The following is a 16,161-nucleotide window of genomic DNA, read 5'->3' as shown; positions in this document are numbered from 1 at the left end:
GGCAAACTGGGGCCATTTGTTTAAGTAAAACTTGCAGGCATGAAACTCAATCTTTGCTTTTCTGTCATCCCCATGTAGCGGTGCTTCAAAGGCACTGTAGTGACCTTTACTTCAACTTACGAATCATAATTGACACTTCAGAAATTGCCTCTGTGATCAAAATAAAACCAGGTAACACAGGGTATGTCGAGGATAATAAATGTATTTTGCTGAGGGATATGTCTGTTTTGATAGGGATTCATCATTTCATCATCTGCCTGTGACTGCAATTAAGTGAAAGATACGACTCCGTCAGCAGAAGGAAGAGAGGTTCCATCTTTTGTAAATACACAGTATGCTTTAGCTACAGTTACTTAGAGGGATTTTTATGGATTTCCCTCAAGTTTTAGTGTTCAAAGACGATCTGAAATGATTGAAAAGTGTTGGTGATAGTGCCTTTCTTTACAAAACATACATCTTTAAAGACTTTGGATATCGGGTATCCATTCTTCTCAGACTGACACAGAACCTAAATAAATAAAATGCAAGAGCTAAACTTGCCCTCTCTTTCACCCTTATGACTTTTGACGGCATCTTTTTCTACTGCAACCCGTAGCAACATTTTAGGTCAGATCAAGTGCTCTGTCCTTTCTGACACACACACACACACACACACACAAAAGATGCAACTTCTATTTTTTTTCCCTACAATTTTTATTGTGTTGGAGACTGATGAGCATTTACACATCTTGGTATAACCATTTCATAAGACAGGTTCCCCTCAGGTGGTATCAGAATGTACATATCATCTGTAATAAAAAATCACAAAGGTTTAGTGTTTCAAACAAGAAGATTGAAAGCCAAAGAAAAGTAACAGAGCTGTGGTTGCCAAATTTGTGTAAGGATGATAAAGTTTGTCTCTCTTTTCTATCTTAGCTGTAGAAGGAAGGGTAGTAACAACACACATAACATTTATGGCATTGAAGTTGAAAAGCATTGAAAAAGAAACATTGGGAATAGCCTTTCGTTTTAATAATTTCCAAAAGTTTATCTTGGATTTTGGTCTTTTATTGCACTGCACTGTACTGAATACTAAAGGCTTGGAAGCATCAGCACATGCATATGAAGTGGCAGAACTAAACAATGTGTAGTCACAGAGTTTTTTAAACACATTTCATTAATATAAGTATTTTTCCACTTTAAATGAGTCAGCAAGTATTTGTAAGGGAAGAGGGAAAGTGCTCAGTTGTGAAGTTCAAAGGTACAAAACATATGGAGTAAAATATATGATAAGATAGCACAGGTTTGGTTTTTTTGTTTGTTAGTTGTTCCTACAGATGGAGTGACTGAAATAAGAAAAGGGAACAAAAAGAAATATCCCATCTCAAATTTTACTTCACGAGTAGAAGCAAATACACAAGGAGAGACAGTGGGGGTAAGGTAGTAGGTTTTTTCATTCCTTTATGGTGGACCTTAAGATGCTGTAAGTTAAATGAGGCAAACATCATGAAGAGAAGTGACCAGAACTGTAGAACAGATCATCCTGTGCGCTGCACAGTTGATGCCTCAACTTAATTATGAACCTGGAAGCAGCTGATCCTGTTTAGAAATCCTGACTGTGTGGAGTGTCTTCAAATGTTAGATGTCCCAGTGCTTTGGACAGATTTTGTCTCCAGAGCTCATAAAAAGAACTGTTGTGAGGATTACCTTGTTTCAACTGTGTCAATTCAGTGCTGTTAATGATGTTATTCTCTAAGTATAAATACAGTTTAGGGGAAAAAAAATAAAAATAAGAAAGAATTGCTTTATTGCTCCCTTGATAATCTGGATTAAAAGAAAAATAGCTGTTACTGTGTAAAAAAATAGCACTTAAAAAATACTATGTCATATAATGGTTATGCTTCCCTGAGACGTATGTATCTCTTCAGAGTTAGTCTTAAAAGAGCTTGGAGACAGGATTCAAGACTGTTTGGTGAATGCACCTTCTCTGACTTTTCACAAGAACACATACAGTAGAAATCTGTATGTCTGTAGAAATCTTCACCTTAGATCTTGTCTCCATATCTCTCCAGCATTCAACTTCCAGCTTTCATCATTTTAAACAAACAAAGGAAATCAAAAGGTAGCATTTGCTGGAAACACTACAGTTATGGAACTACTGTCGGAAGTTCTGTGAAGCAAAGATTCAGAGCCAACAAATCAATCTGTAAGGCTGTAGATGGCTAGCCATGTCTTTGAAGTAGTACACTCGTGATACAGCTGTTATTTGGGGATGCTTTGTTATCTTTTTCCTGGACCTGATGGATGATTCTAAGGTCACTGAAAACTTCACAAGGTCAAACTGCAGATGAGGTAACAAACTAGAACTGAAAACCGAAAGTGAACTGCATTTGAGCAGCAGGGATGCTATAATTGATTCACTTTTAGTTCTTTTAGTTGTTAGCAAACGGGTAATGAATCACAATGCACATTTTATTTACATGTGCAAATAAGTTTATGTTGTTGACATTGTAACATGAAGAGATTGCTAGCTATCTGACACACACAAAAAATAAATTGCTGGCACGATGGGGAAAAGAATAATATAATTTGTCTTTCACTAATAACTGTAGCTAAATAATACCAGTAATGAAAATAGTATTATACTATTACCTGAATTTCAACATGGAATTCAGTGATAAAGGGGAAAGCAAACAGGATGTAGTCAGAGAGGTACTGACTGAGAAACTGAATCAGTGCCTGCTGATACAATGCTGTCAGACCTCTGCATATGTGTAAGGTGATTTATTTTCTTATTTCCTTTGGTAAGATGGGTATCTATCATCCAGTTGCATTTTAGCAAGGTTTATTCTACTCTCCTAAGGAATGCATTTCTTTAAGGTTGTCAGTTATTTTTTTGTTTGTTTCAAAGGTATGAATTTGCAACAGCACTTCTATATCAGATGGGCCAGAATGTGGCCCATTTGGGAATGTTGCGTGTGAGACATAAAGTGAATTTAGCTAGCATCTTCTCTCCAACACTGGCTACTAGTGTGTGCCTATATAAGAGCAAAGAAATAGGGCAAGAAGCTAGCAACATTTCTCCATAGTTCTTCCCCACTCTGCAACAGCGTGAGTAAGGAAACTTTAGAACCAGATCATTGTATATAACATCATGTATATATGTGATATAACATCACAGCATAATCATAGGCTGGGTAGAGTACTCTTTTGTTTTAAACTCACTGCTCACTATTTTCACTAGATGGTCAGTCATTTTCTGCTATCTGCAAACCTCTCAGGTGTTCAGAACTAGACTTACATACTCAATCACATCTCCCAGGCTGAAAAGTTCTAATCTGCTTTGTTGTTTGCATAGTCTACATTCTTGTTATCATTTTTCTTTGTCAATGGCTTTCCCAACCAAAAATCATTATGTTATGGCACGCTGCTGGTGGTTGTCCAGGATGCTCTTTTGCAGACCTCAGTGAGATCCCTACCCACTGTAAGCTGGTTGGCTGCCAGCTGGTGAGAGTGCAGGGCAGGATCACAGAGATCCACACAAAGGAAATGAGTGTCTTGAGGATGAAAGGCTGATACTGAGAATAGGGTCTTAGCTCCAGAGACAGATCTTCAAGAGCTCTGTTTGAAAACATGATAACTTCAGTGTGGATGACCAGCAGCATGTAGTCCCTCCTGTTGATGCAAATATTTCTGAATCAAAACTTCTCCTTAATGCAGGAAGGCTGGTGTTGTTTGCAACTGAGACTGCCCTCTGTTTATGTCTTTGAGCCCTACAGATATTAGTTCCTCGCTCCTATCCTGCAATAATCTAAACACCTACTCTTGCTGGATGACTACACCTACAAGAATGTACTAACCTTGTCTGATGTTTTTCTAAAGCCCGCTGTTGAGTTTCTGCAGGGCGGACAGAGAAACTGTGTAGGGCAAAGTAACAGGCAGCATGGTGTTACAGGGAGTTAAGGATCAGCAAGGAAGAACCTGCTCTGCAGAAATAATATGCAATATTCTTTGCATTTGAATTCATTTCTTACTTAAATTCTTAAAAACATCGTGGCTCAATGGTTTATTTTAGGGCTTTCTATAACATTATTTTGCCATATAACATGTCCTATTTTCATGCTGCATGTAAAAGAAAGTGAGTAACTAAACGCAGTGTTCTTTGTGTTCTTAATATAACTGATGTTTAAACCAACACAATTAAAAACATTACAATCTTTTATTAAAATGTCAGGGTTTTATTTAAAAGTCTTTTGAAACACAAAAGGATTTCCTCTGTTTCCAGTTGCACTGACTCATTCTTCTTGGTTAGTTAGCTATAAATAGTCTTCAAATGAGCTTTGATTTGCTTCTTTGTTCAGTCAGATGTTTGTTCATGCATTCTTGACAGTTCCTTTTTAATTCCTTTCTTTATTTTTTAATTATGTATTTGGAAAGGCTGGTGATGATTAATTACTAGGCTGAACTGGTTTCTTCCTCATCTTCTTCAGACTCAGTGTCATCATTGTAGAAGTGAATTGTGGCTTGCACTGGAAAGTTAGCCAGAACCTTCTCTCCAGTGTTATTAAGAAACTTTTGGCATTTGGATTTGGGCAAATAAAGTCTGATAAGAAAGCATATTTAAAGAGAAAAATTAAAACCATGAGACACTTTCCCAGCTAACCTAGCTTGGCTATTAAAATCTAATTTCGTCTTTCTCTGAAGGCAGAAAAATCCTGGAACTCTTTCTCCTTTAAAATAAGATTTGCTGACTAAAATGTGCTATTAACTATTATTTAATAGTATTAACTATTACCTCAGCTGCTTTGGTCCATATTTTGCAACGTATTTATCTAAGGTCCCTCATGATAAAGTGTTGACAGGGCAGTGATGTGTGCTTGAGATTTTTTGTTTTGTTTTATATTAAACACAGTACATGGAAGTGTCCTGTGTGACTGTGAGAGGGTTGAAGAACGTTTTGTGATTCTGGAATTAAGATTAAGACACCAGATTAAGATTAAGATTGGGGTGGGTTGCCTCTTGCACACAGTTTCTTTTTCAGTGTTCTTAGTTTCTTTTTCAGTGTCTTCAGGTGGAAGAGATTTATTTCAAATGCAATTTAGATTAAGTAGGATGTTTTTTTTAAAGTGTCTTTTATTTATTTTCATTACTGGAGTATTCTCTCAGGTTCTGTTCAGCCTGGGCATCTTTCCTTGTGGGGTGAGTTGTTAAAATGCACCATTACAAAGAGGCACTCCAGAGACAAAGTAATACTTTTTCCTACAAGAAGCATTTTCTTTCAGGACATTAATTTCCCTGAATGAAGTGATAGCATTTAACTCACCTCACTGGATGCTGAAACCCCAGGGCTCCTTTTGATCTAAAATTTGTTAGCTGACCATCTGGATGTGCCTGTAAAGAGACATGCTTATTATATAGAATGGGCTAAAAATGAAGGTTTCACTTTTTTCTTCTACAAACAACTGTAAAAGTATATGGTTATGCTTGTTTGTTTGGTGTTCTGAGTCTTCTTTTTCCAACTAAACACTCTTCAGATGATATCTGTGCCCATAGGCTGCCCATAGCTGTGCATTTAACAAACCGTTTCAACTCGTATGTTGTATGAACCATAAAGCTATGAAGTATTGTACATTGTGCTTGAGACTGTATAGAATATCTGTAGAGATTGGTGATCTAGTAATGCCACCAAACAGAAGTTCACTGTTTGAAAGAAAAGGACCTGAAAGCATCTCCCAAAGTCACTGAGCCCTATAACTTGGTCTTGTGAGCATAGTTCTCTAATGTATCTTAAACCAGACATTTTTTCTGTTACAATTAGCATAAACTTGTCTTTGAATAAGTAGTAAGATTTTACCCTGTTGTGTTAGAACTGCTAGTGAAAAGTGGAACAAACAAAGATGACTTATGCCACTGTCAGAGCAATTCATTCATCTTTCTGAGGAAGTAGGTTTCAGAATGAGTATTTTGGTGGGCCCCGAAAAAAAACTCTTTGGTTACAGATCATGCAAGGAGTCTTAAAGAATTTCCTGCTGGTCCTTTTCTCCCATGTCTATCTGTCTTGTAGACAAAATGTTTTGTCTCAAGCCTGTTAAGTTGATGTTGATTTTACGCAGTCACTCATTTACTTTTTTTCCACGCACCTGGTAAAATGGATTCCTGATCTGTCTGAATATTGTGTTCAGTTGTGATTGTAATATCTGTGTTAAAATATCTGTGTTTTAGTGGGAGCTGTTAGTAATAGGTGAATGGTTGGATGATCTTTTAGGTCTTTTCCAACCTTGGTGATTCTATGATTCTATGAAAAAATAGATAACATATGCATTTTTTCTCCTTTCATACCTATGTTAAAATTAAGATACTCTTTTTACCTCTTATTGACCTGTTTTTCTACCATTCTCTGTTTAGAACACATATTTTAAAAAATTATATATACGCATTAACAGGTATTTACTGAATACATTCTAAACACATATTTTCTCAAGCTGAAATACAGCATTTCTGAAAAGCAATTCTGGTAACGCCCATTAATTGCAAATCTCATTAAGTCAGAAACCTCAGTAATTTGCTTCTTGTTTTCCACAGCCGTGAGATGTACCTATGCATCAGTGAGCACCTCTTGTGAGAATCGGATAAGTCTCATCATTAGCAAATTTAAAGGTGCCTCTGGGTAGGATGCTGTTCCACAGGTTTTCCCCACGGTGCCTGCCAGGAGCATGGCACTACAACAGGTCTGTACAGCTATAGCCTCCACCTTCTGGAGACAAAAAAAAATGCATGATAAAAAAGGTTTTACATGTATTAGAATGTGTTAGAAATTGTGAACACTGTAAGATTTACACTAAGGAAAGATGATGTCCTAAACTGCCGAGCCTCTGGGGAAAAAGTTGAAGATATAGCTATGAATCTGATGCTGCAAAAACTCTCGTGCTCAAAACTAAGCACCAGAGCACCATTTCAATACATGTTTTTAAGTCTGTGATGTTGGGACCTATGTTGAGTGTGCTTGTATCTCTCTTTAGTTTTATCCTCTTATCTAACAAATTTCCCTAAGTGAATAAGTAAAACTAGTTATTAATTGGTGGGCCTTTCAGAGTAGGAGTTTGCCAGTAAGAGCTTTTAAACTGATTTTTCTGTTGATTTTTCATCTGCTTTAGCTATAGCAAAATCCCTCTCAAAAATCTCAAAAATCAATCAGTACAACTGTGTCCCTGAAGGTATTTTTAAAATTTCACCTCAAAATCATTTTCACTCAAATCTTTTCTCCCCTATACAAAATTTCACATATGAATTAAGAGTGGAAATTTCAAACAGACAGTATTCTTATTTTTGTAAAGAAATAAAATCTGATGCTAAAATATGAGCTGTCTTAGTAAGCAGTGTTTTCTGAAGCTCTTACGAGCTGATAATGATTCTATCTCTGATACAAAATTAGAGATATTCTTACGCGTTGCCATGCGTGGAGAATCATAATTAGAAACATTTGTCAGTGCTGAAGAAAATACTTTGAAATTGAAAAAGGAAATGACTAGAAGTCCAAGCTTCACTTGCTGTGTTCAGATAGCTTTCATTTCTGCACCTGTTTTCAATGAGGATTATTTTCTCCAGATTTAATCTCACCATTTGTTGATTCTCTGTCATTTCACCATCCCTGGCTGTGGGCATCCAGGGCCTCCATAAAACAGGGCTGCTGAAAAATTAAGATAGAATAGCACTCCCATAGTTAATTCTCTGTGGTAATATTCATAGAATATCCATAAAATAGTTCTTCTGTTAGTTTCTGCTGGCATCTTTTTGAAAAAAATAAAATTTTAAAAAAAAAACATGACATGATTTATTATTTTTATTATTTTTTTCTCAGCACATTTTGATCACAAAATCATAGAGTATCCCAAGTTGCATAAGACTCTTCTTTATCTGGTAAATCTGAATTCTGTGGCAGTATTGGTCTGCCTCTTGTCTATGATCTGATTAAGCAAACTAGATAATTACTTATGCATTTATAACTAAGGTATCATTCCCTTTCAAGAATTCACTGAAATATTTTCTATTTACGTACCACTGCTGCACAATGAAAGGTAACTCTCCATCTTTGGCACTACATCTAATTCGTTGTTAAATATGATCACTGAGTGCTTGATCATTTATTGATTAGACAACATTAAATTATCATGGGAGACTGGATCTAATTACCTTTTTTTTTTATAGAGGAAACTTAAAAGTCTGTGTCTTACCTCTCTGGCTGCTCTCTTGGACTGAGTGAGTGTTGCTGGGCATCTCTGGAGCGCTTACAGATGTGATCCACTGTAGCCTGGAGCAAGAAATCTACAGCTGCACCCTCCATGGTTTTTGATGATCTAAAGCCTGCTGTTTCTGTGGCAGGCTGGCTGCTTGTCTTGGCCTCTCAGCCCCTCCTTTATCTTAACTCCCAAAGCATACTTACCTAAAACAAACATGGCCTCAGGTAAAAGGAAAGAAACATCCTTAATGAGTTTTCTTTTGACTCCTCCAAATAGTTCAAAGATGTTGTTCTCATGTGGTCAGACTACTGGTGAGAGCAATTTTGGAGAAACAATCTATTTATTAAATTTAAGTTAGCAAATCACATTGAATACGGTGTCCTTTATCTTTCTGTTGCTATTTTATACTCCTTGTGTGACTTGAGAAGATGCATCACAATCCAGTCTTAAAGGAGTGTAATGGAGGCTTAAAGAGAATTTTAATTACAGAGTGCATTTTACAGTGAATGAAATATTTTCCATCTTTTAGCTATGAAACACAAAAAGATAGCAAAAATCACTGATGGTGAGAGGACAGGCCTAATGCCTGCCTCAAGACTGTGGGGATAGTCCTTTAATTTGCTACTTGATTGAAGGAGAAGAAATCTTATGCTAAGAAAGATTACCTCATCTATCAAATAATAAGAGTTATGAATGCCATTTCTTTGAGGCATATTTTATTTCACAACATGCAATATGTTTTAAACCTATAAAGACTGAATACATACTGTCTTAGTCCAAGCTTTCTTCCCAGTGTTTTCATCTGAATTGAAAATTACTAGTTACCTATCATACTGTACAAGACCAATTCATTTCTTGATAGGTAACATTATCTGTTTTCATTGTTAAGGTTCATTGCAACAGTTCAATGGTTTCCTTTATTTCTCAACCACTGCAGAGATGCTAGTGGATTGTAAGAACCTTTTGCTGAATTATTTTTCCTCTGGTGCTGCTTACACATTGACAACAAAAAGAACAGATTGAACTATCAAACATAATTGCTTTATTGCCTCACAACTTTCCTCCCAGAGAGAGAAAAATGATTTTGCTTACTGAACATGGAATATCCATTGATTATTTGGTATAAATTAGGTCCCTTCTAGCTGACTGAGCTGAAGAAGCCATGAAAATGGTCATTTTGTGTGGACACTGAAAATTCTTTGTTGGAGACAGATTCTTCTTATATAAGCCTTTATGGTTCTTCCTCAGGCTCTGATACAGCTGAAGGTAGCACGTGTTCAGTCAACATGAAAGGGCAGGACTCACAAATGAAGACCACTGGGTATGCTTTCTTGAAAGATGCCATTTTCCCCAGAAACGGTTCTTTATTAAAAGGCATAATATAACTTTGCACATGGGATTTTTGCTTAAAATTAAATAACCTTTGTCCATCAGGGAAGACATATTTGAAAGACTAATTTTCTTACACTGATGCAAGTTGTACAGTTGTCATTAGCTACTTGGCTGATAAAAATAAAAGCATTACAAATGTACTTTTGCTTTTGAAGTGATCTTAAGTAACATTTTCTGGAATCTGATTTGTTGAACTCCAATTTCACATTAATTTTCTACACTCTTATAACATCCATTTCTGTTGTGACTACTAGATACAGTTTAAACTCAAAGATCAAATCCATTAAACACTCTTGTGGAAAAGAATGAAAATATGGATTAGAAAATTCTCAGTCAATATCTACTTTGTTTTGTATTTAAATGCTTTGTAGAACTTGTAAATCTATAACTAAGTAAAATAGACATGAAGAAAACATGTGCATTCTCTTATTAGTTTTAACATTTATGTATCAAAATCAGTTCAATTGTTAGAGTGAACAATATAGTGAGTTATGTTCAAATAACAAATTGTAAGTTAAATAGTAACATGGTTACTGAGAGAAAAAAAAAAGGCAAATTTTCTAAGTAACTTAAATTATAATTGATTAACTTGCTGAACTACTGTCTTAAAAATACATATATTATTACATCAGCTTTGTTTTGTTTAGATCGAATTCATCTTGATAGTCAAAAAGGAAGTGTTCATTACGCAACTGATACCTACAATCCCAATCTTGCAATCAGATCCATATGTGAGAATGATTGATTTGTAGCTCTAGACAGAACCTGCCAACATGGATATAAGCGCAGAACCGAAGCCTGGGCTACTAAAATACAGCTCTATGGAAGATACAGTTACAGCGAATAAATCTGTTGATAAAGTCCTGCAAGACAAAATCTGCTACAAAATTACAGAAAATATATTTTTGTTAATGAAACTATAATGTAATCTAATGTAGCTCTGGGTAACATTGTATAAAAAAGTAAATTAATATTTTGCTAGAGACTTGTGGTTCTTGCCAGACAAAAAGCTGGGCATGAGCCAAGAGTGTGAGCTGGCATCCCGGAAGACCAACAATATCCTGGGCTACACCAAAAGAGGTGTAGGCAGCAGGAAGAGGGCGGTGATTATCCCCCTCTGCTCTGCCTTTGTGAGGCCCCATCTGGAATACTGCATTCAGGCCTAGGGCCCCCAGCACAAGAAAGATGGGGAGTTGTTGGATCCAAAGGAGGGCACAAAGATGATCAGAGGGCTGGAACACTCCTCCTGTGAAGGCAGGCTGAGGGATCTGGGCTTGTTTTGTCTAGAGAGGGTTGTGGGGAGATCTCATTGTGGCCTTGTCAGTACTTGAAGGGAGCTTATAAACAGGAAGGAGACTGACTTTTTGCATGGTTTGATAGGACAAGGAGGAATGGCTTTAAACTAAAAGGGGGAAAATTAGGTTAGATGTTCAGAGGGAATTCTTTCCCCAGAGGGTGGTGAGGCGCTGGCACAGCTGCCCATAGAAGCTGTGGTGCCCCATCCCTGGAGGTGTTCAAGGTCAGGTTGGATGGGGCCTTGGGCAGCCTGAGCTGGTGGCGGGCAGCTCTGACCATGGCAGGGACAGTGTGGGCGTTGGGCTCCCTTCCAAATTAAGCCCTATCACTACACTACCTTATAGAATTCCTCTCCAGATTTCATGTAGGCCTCCTTTAGGTACTGGAAGGAACAACCTTATTTTGAAATACATTTAATTTCAATATGAGGAGCTGTATTTTGCAAAAGAAAGAAAATACTGATACTGTTACAAGTGCTTATCTCTTTTTTCCAGAAGCAGGGATTATTTTCCACACTTCTAATACTTCCTGAGAGTAACTTTGGCATTGAGTCTGATTTTAAGGGAATTAAGGGTAGTGAATCAAGAAAGAAAAGGACTGTAAGATAATTATTTTGTATTTTTACCTTTGTGGGAAACTCAGTTTTGTTATGAAAGCACATATGCTTTTGCAAGAATAAATAATATACAAAATGAATTGATATAGTCAGGAGACAGGATAACTCTACAGCATGTACAGATTTAAATATTAGCTGGTCTTAAGCAACAAAACATTGACTTTTGGAGCCATTAATAGTATACAAAGCTCCTCAAAAATGAATTCAAAGTCATTCACAAAGCACATCAGAGCTATTTTCATAATGCTTATTTTAAAGTAAAAAAGTTTTAAAACAAAAAACAACAAAAAAACAGAGGCTCCTTAACATTTATGCTCCATGGCAGTACTGGCTCCCTGTTCTGAGTCATAAGGGAGAGCCTAGATGGACTTAACCCCTCTAGACTGAAGCTGGTCTTTCTGTCCCATTTGGAAGGGGTTATTTTCTCCCTGTCTGCAGGCAGAAATTTGAAATTTAGCTTATTCACTTTATTCAGAGTTTACCTCATTTTCTTTGTAAACCATTTCATGTCTCTGTGTCTGTCTTCTTTATCTTGCAACATCTTTCTGTAAACTGTGCTCTGTGAAAAAAATAATGCAGGTGTTCCGGTAAGTCTGAGAGCTAATATTATGCACTGTTCCTTTTCAAGGCTTCCTTCCACCCTCCTTTATGGGGAAACTGATTGTCATGCCTATTTTAGTATATCTATTTTAGTAAATATCCCAGTGTGTACATGGCCTTGATTTCGTAACAATACAAAAACGTTCCCCAATACAAAATACATAACATTTTAAACAGAGCTTGTCATGATTAAGTCTAAGTTACACTATGATTGAAATCCAAGTACTGACAGCAACTTTATGGCTTCAAATTATTCTCACAGAGAATATTCCAACATTTCACTGTCTTAAAATAGTGACTGCCTGTATATTTTTCTGCTTTAGATTCCCTTCAACGTGAAATTCTGACTCAGTTTACTCGTTTACTCGTGCCCTTTTCCTGAGCAAAGGAACCCAAACAAATAGAGAAATAAACAAAAATTGAGTTGACTGCATTCAATGCTGTCATTGAATACAGCAGGATTAAACAAAGTGCGTCTCTCATCATGCAAAGGTTATATAAACAGTTGTGTTTTGCAGTGTGCTCTGAAGGTCAGCAACATGAGTGCTATTGAACTATTACGGAGAAAGTGAATTCCAAGGCTGAGAGCTTTCTTTTGAGACTGTGTATTCTTTGCTTGAAGTCTTTTGATGTGCTTGTGTAAGTATTTTGATTTCCTCTGTAAAATAAAGCCACATAAAGAAACAGAGTATAGTCCCAGCCGGCTCAACCCCCTCTGGGAACAGGCTGCCCAGGGAGGTTGTGGATGCCCCGTCCTTGGAGGTGTTCAAGGCCAGGTTGGATCGGGCCCTGGGCAACCTGATCTAGTAAAGGTGTATGTTTGGTGGCCCTGCCAGGCAGGGGGGTTGGAACTACATGATCCTTGACGTCCCTTCCAACCCGGGTCATTCTGTGATTCTCCCCGCTGGGTGCGGGGCGGAGAACAAGTCGGTCTGCGGGCGGAGTCTGAGGCGGAGTCTGAGGCGGAGCCTGAAGCCGGGCGGGAGGCGGAGCGGAGGCTCCGCTCGGCGGTTGCCGTCCTCTGGAGGCGGGGCTGGGCGGGGGGAGGCCCGCCATGCTGATCACGCTGTGCTACCTCTACCTATGGGCGCGTTGGGGGCCTTGCTCGGCCGCGCTCATCCGCCGCACCGTGCGCCGCCTCCACCGCTCCCGTTGCTCCTTCACCTTCTGCTGCTCCGCCGGCCCTGCGGCGCCTCCGGCTCATCCGCCGCCGCCCGAGGAGCGCGTCTGCCTCCGGATAGGAAACAAAGTCTTCTTCACGGGCGAGACGCAGGTACGTGCGGGGGAGGGAGAGGAGGGAGAAACGAGAGTCTGTGGCCACCCCTGTTACCGTGACGACGGTGGCCGTGGCCAAGAGGGAGAGGGGCGAGTGTCCGCCCCCCTGGGCTGTGCCGCGCTGTCCTCACCCGTCAGCGGCCGATCCTCACCAGTACGGCTTTTGTTATGGAAAACTGCGTGCTTCTCTGGGTACAAAACGTTACCTCGGGTGAGGAGAACTTGATGCGAAAAACAAGGTCTGAGAAAATCGCGTTTGTACGGAGGAACAAGGGAGTCCCTCAGCGAGAGGGGAGGGCGGTGGAAGCCAAGTGCGCAGCACCTGGAGAAGTTCCGCTTAGTTTCAGTTTTACTTCATGATATGCTAAGCTTGCTGACAGCCTTGCAGCATTAGAAATGGAACTCCTCAGGCACCCCTCCTGCCTACGGATCACCTCATTTATTTGAATTAAGATTAGGCTTTATCTACATTCGTAATTAAAAGTGAGCAGGCATCATCTTCATCTCCCCCCTCTCTCATTTACAGAGTCATACATACGTTTGTGGAAGTTATTTCAATTATTATCCATCATGCGTAAATGAGTGTTCCTGAAATGCGTTTATGAGATGTTTTGTTGGCTAAGGGCTTTTCCAGAAGCAGGAAAGCTGATTTTTGGGTGGCCCTGTGTGGAGCCCTCAGTTGCACTTGATGATCCTCGTGGCTTCATTCCAACTTGAGATAAATCCATGAAGTTAATCAGTCCAAAAGGCCGGTTGCAGTGCAGTGCAAATAGGATGGATTCAAAAGTAGTTTCTCACAATCCAATGATTGCATTATTTCATACTTAGAGACGGTGACAAAATCTCTCATAAGGCAATTAAGCAGTTAGTAACTAACATCAAGTCCTTAAAAACAAAATCAAATAGTTTTCCCTGTCTTCAGAGAAGTTCTGTGTAAATGGCAGTCCTCTGCAGTAGTGAGCATGAAGAGCAGAGTTCTGTGTAAGCAGTGGAAAGCTCTGTGTAAATGTGAAATATGAAATCATATTTCAACAAGTCTATACTTTCTTTGCTCCACTTCTGCTCATTTCTAAAATAGCTTCTCCCCAGTCCTTGCATACTAAACATTTCTTTTTGACTGCTATGCTATTCATGCAAACTGACTTCATAAGCTTGTCAGTTTATTTGTATTTGTGAAAGTTAGGAAGCTCAAGGGAACTGTATTTTGGCTTGATGTTTGACATAAAGTCAGTGCTCTTATTCACAATGTATTCATCTCTTAAAAACGTCCATTGGTAGTTACAAGCTGCATTTGCTGGAATGCCTGTGCAAAAGGCCTGTTACCCTACACCCTGTTCCTGTGACACACGAGGGCTCTGACTTAACTGTATTACAGACAGAGGCAGCATTGCTGTGGAATGCTGCATCATCCGCTGAACACTGGAGGAAAAAAAATATATATATAACTTTCACACTTTTGGCTTCTAGAAAGCTACCTGAGCTATACTGGTTTCTAAATAGCAACCTAACAAGTTACTTCCTCCCTCCTGCCCCCTTTCATTAATCAAACTGAATGTGTAAGGTATTACAAAGCTGCATTAGTTTGGTTCATTTTTCTGTGGAAAGTAGCAGTATTTATTCTTGCAGCTTCTACGTGCAGAAAAGCTGGTTGGATGGCAAGCTAACCAGATTGCTGTCTTGGAGTTTAGTTATACTGCAAGACTTAATACTGCAGTGTTCCTATTTACACGTGGAATCACATCTACGTGTAGTTATTTTCTATGGACTTTTTCTCATGCTTCTATGTAGTTAACCAAAGGAATACAAAGCACATGTTTCTAGTATAGTGGTACTAAAATAGCTATTTCTTTTTACCACTTTAAAAATGTGGTGGGAAAAATAATTTGAGTGCAATATTGTACAATTAACAAATGCACAGTTAGAACACTGACATAGTTACAATGATACTTTACAGGTTTATTGTTAGCAAGATTATCGTAGTGGAAAGAGACAGTCAAAAATGTAAATGCTCACCTGTGTCCTAGGTTCACAGTAGAAAACTCCAGCGGGAGTAATCTCCAGGATGGGATCCTTCCCCAGTGGCAGTCAGCCCTTAAATGGAGTTGAGGAGAGGTGCAGCCAGGCTCCACCCCTTCTGGTCATACAGCTGAATTGCCTTCATCTGTACTCCCATGGCTGACTCAGTGCTTGCCTCAGGTGGTCAGTCAGTGGTTCATGCTATGACTCAACAGTTCCCATACATATATATGTTTTTTGTACTAATTTTTAGGAGGTTGTACACATCCACAAAAATAAAACTATCTTTACATAACTGGCTTTACAAAAGAATTCCTAGAAGTATAAGTTAGCTATCCTGAATATTAGACCCATGTAATATACAGTCCTTGGGTTATTTGTGGGTCATAGGCTGATGGATCTTTTGGCAGATGGTTGTAGAGACGGTGTGTAATACTTAGTTGTGGGACTGTTTTTCCCAGAGAACTGTTACCTAACTGTAATGATTGCCATCTGAATGCTAGCCAGATAATGGCACTGTGCTGACTGAGTCTGTGAGCAGTGTTGTGACTGCCTTCTCAGTCTCTATGAAAGATCAAGTAGTGCTCTTCTGCCATCAGGAACCAGCAAGGAGATGGAAGGTGAAGGCAGGGCAGTCTGCAGTATGAGTGAGAAAGGAGGATTGGGTTGAATGAAACATACTGCCAATGGCAGAGTCTACTGGCAAATGGCCCATGGAAGCCACAGTGCCAATAGCACAGCTGTCTTCAG

General features: G+C 38.8%; 2 protein-coding genes across 6 annotated transcripts in view; one reads left to right on the top strand and one right to left on the bottom strand.

The window, feature by feature from the left end:
- Nucleotides 1-4,214: 4,214 nt before the first annotated feature.
- On the bottom strand, nt 4,215-15,480 carry RIPPLY3 (ripply transcriptional repressor 3). Of its 3 annotated transcripts, none has more exons than XM_015882340.2 (6): nt 15,409-15,480; nt 12,003-12,079; nt 8,211-8,287; nt 7,597-7,666; nt 5,303-5,370; nt 4,215-4,582 (listed from the first exon to the last, which is right to left on the bottom strand). In XM_015882340.2, exons 2-6 carry the CDS (start codon nt 12,021-12,023, stop codon nt 4,435-4,437), a joined length of 384 nt encoding a protein of 127 aa, XP_015737826.1. In that variant the 5' UTR covers nt 12,024-12,079; nt 15,409-15,480; the 3' UTR covers nt 4,215-4,434. The 3 variants fall into 3 exon arrangements, with proteins under 3 accessions (XP_015737826.1, XP_032304781.1, XP_015737813.1); XM_032448890.1 differs by lacking the exon at nt 15,409-15,480 and adding an exon at nt 13,202-13,290; XM_015882327.2 differs by lacking the exon at nt 15,409-15,480 and having other exon boundaries at nt 8,211-8,419; nt 12,003-12,939.
- Nucleotides 12,961-16,161, top strand: part of HLCS (holocarboxylase synthetase) — a 113,510-nt gene continuing 110,309 nt past the window's right edge. The window contains exon 1 of one of the 3 annotated variants that reach the window (XM_032448882.1): nt 12,961-13,393. In XM_032448882.1, the coding sequence (XP_032304773.1) occupies nt 12,976-13,393 (418 nt within the window). In that variant the 5' untranslated portion in view covers nt 12,961-12,975. The remainder of the gene's footprint in view (nt 13,394-16,161) is intronic. The other 2 variants (XM_015882290.2, XM_015882296.2) reach the window with 2 other exon arrangements.

This window comes from Coturnix japonica, chromosome 1 (genome assembly GCF_001577835.2).
Source record: "Coturnix japonica isolate 7356 chromosome 1, Coturnix japonica 2.1, whole genome shotgun sequence".
Taxonomy (NCBI): Eukaryota; Metazoa; Chordata; class Aves; order Galliformes; family Phasianidae; genus Coturnix; species Coturnix japonica.
The sequence above is the reverse complement of the archived record's forward strand: the minus strand, read 5'-3'. Positions and strand labels throughout refer to the sequence as shown.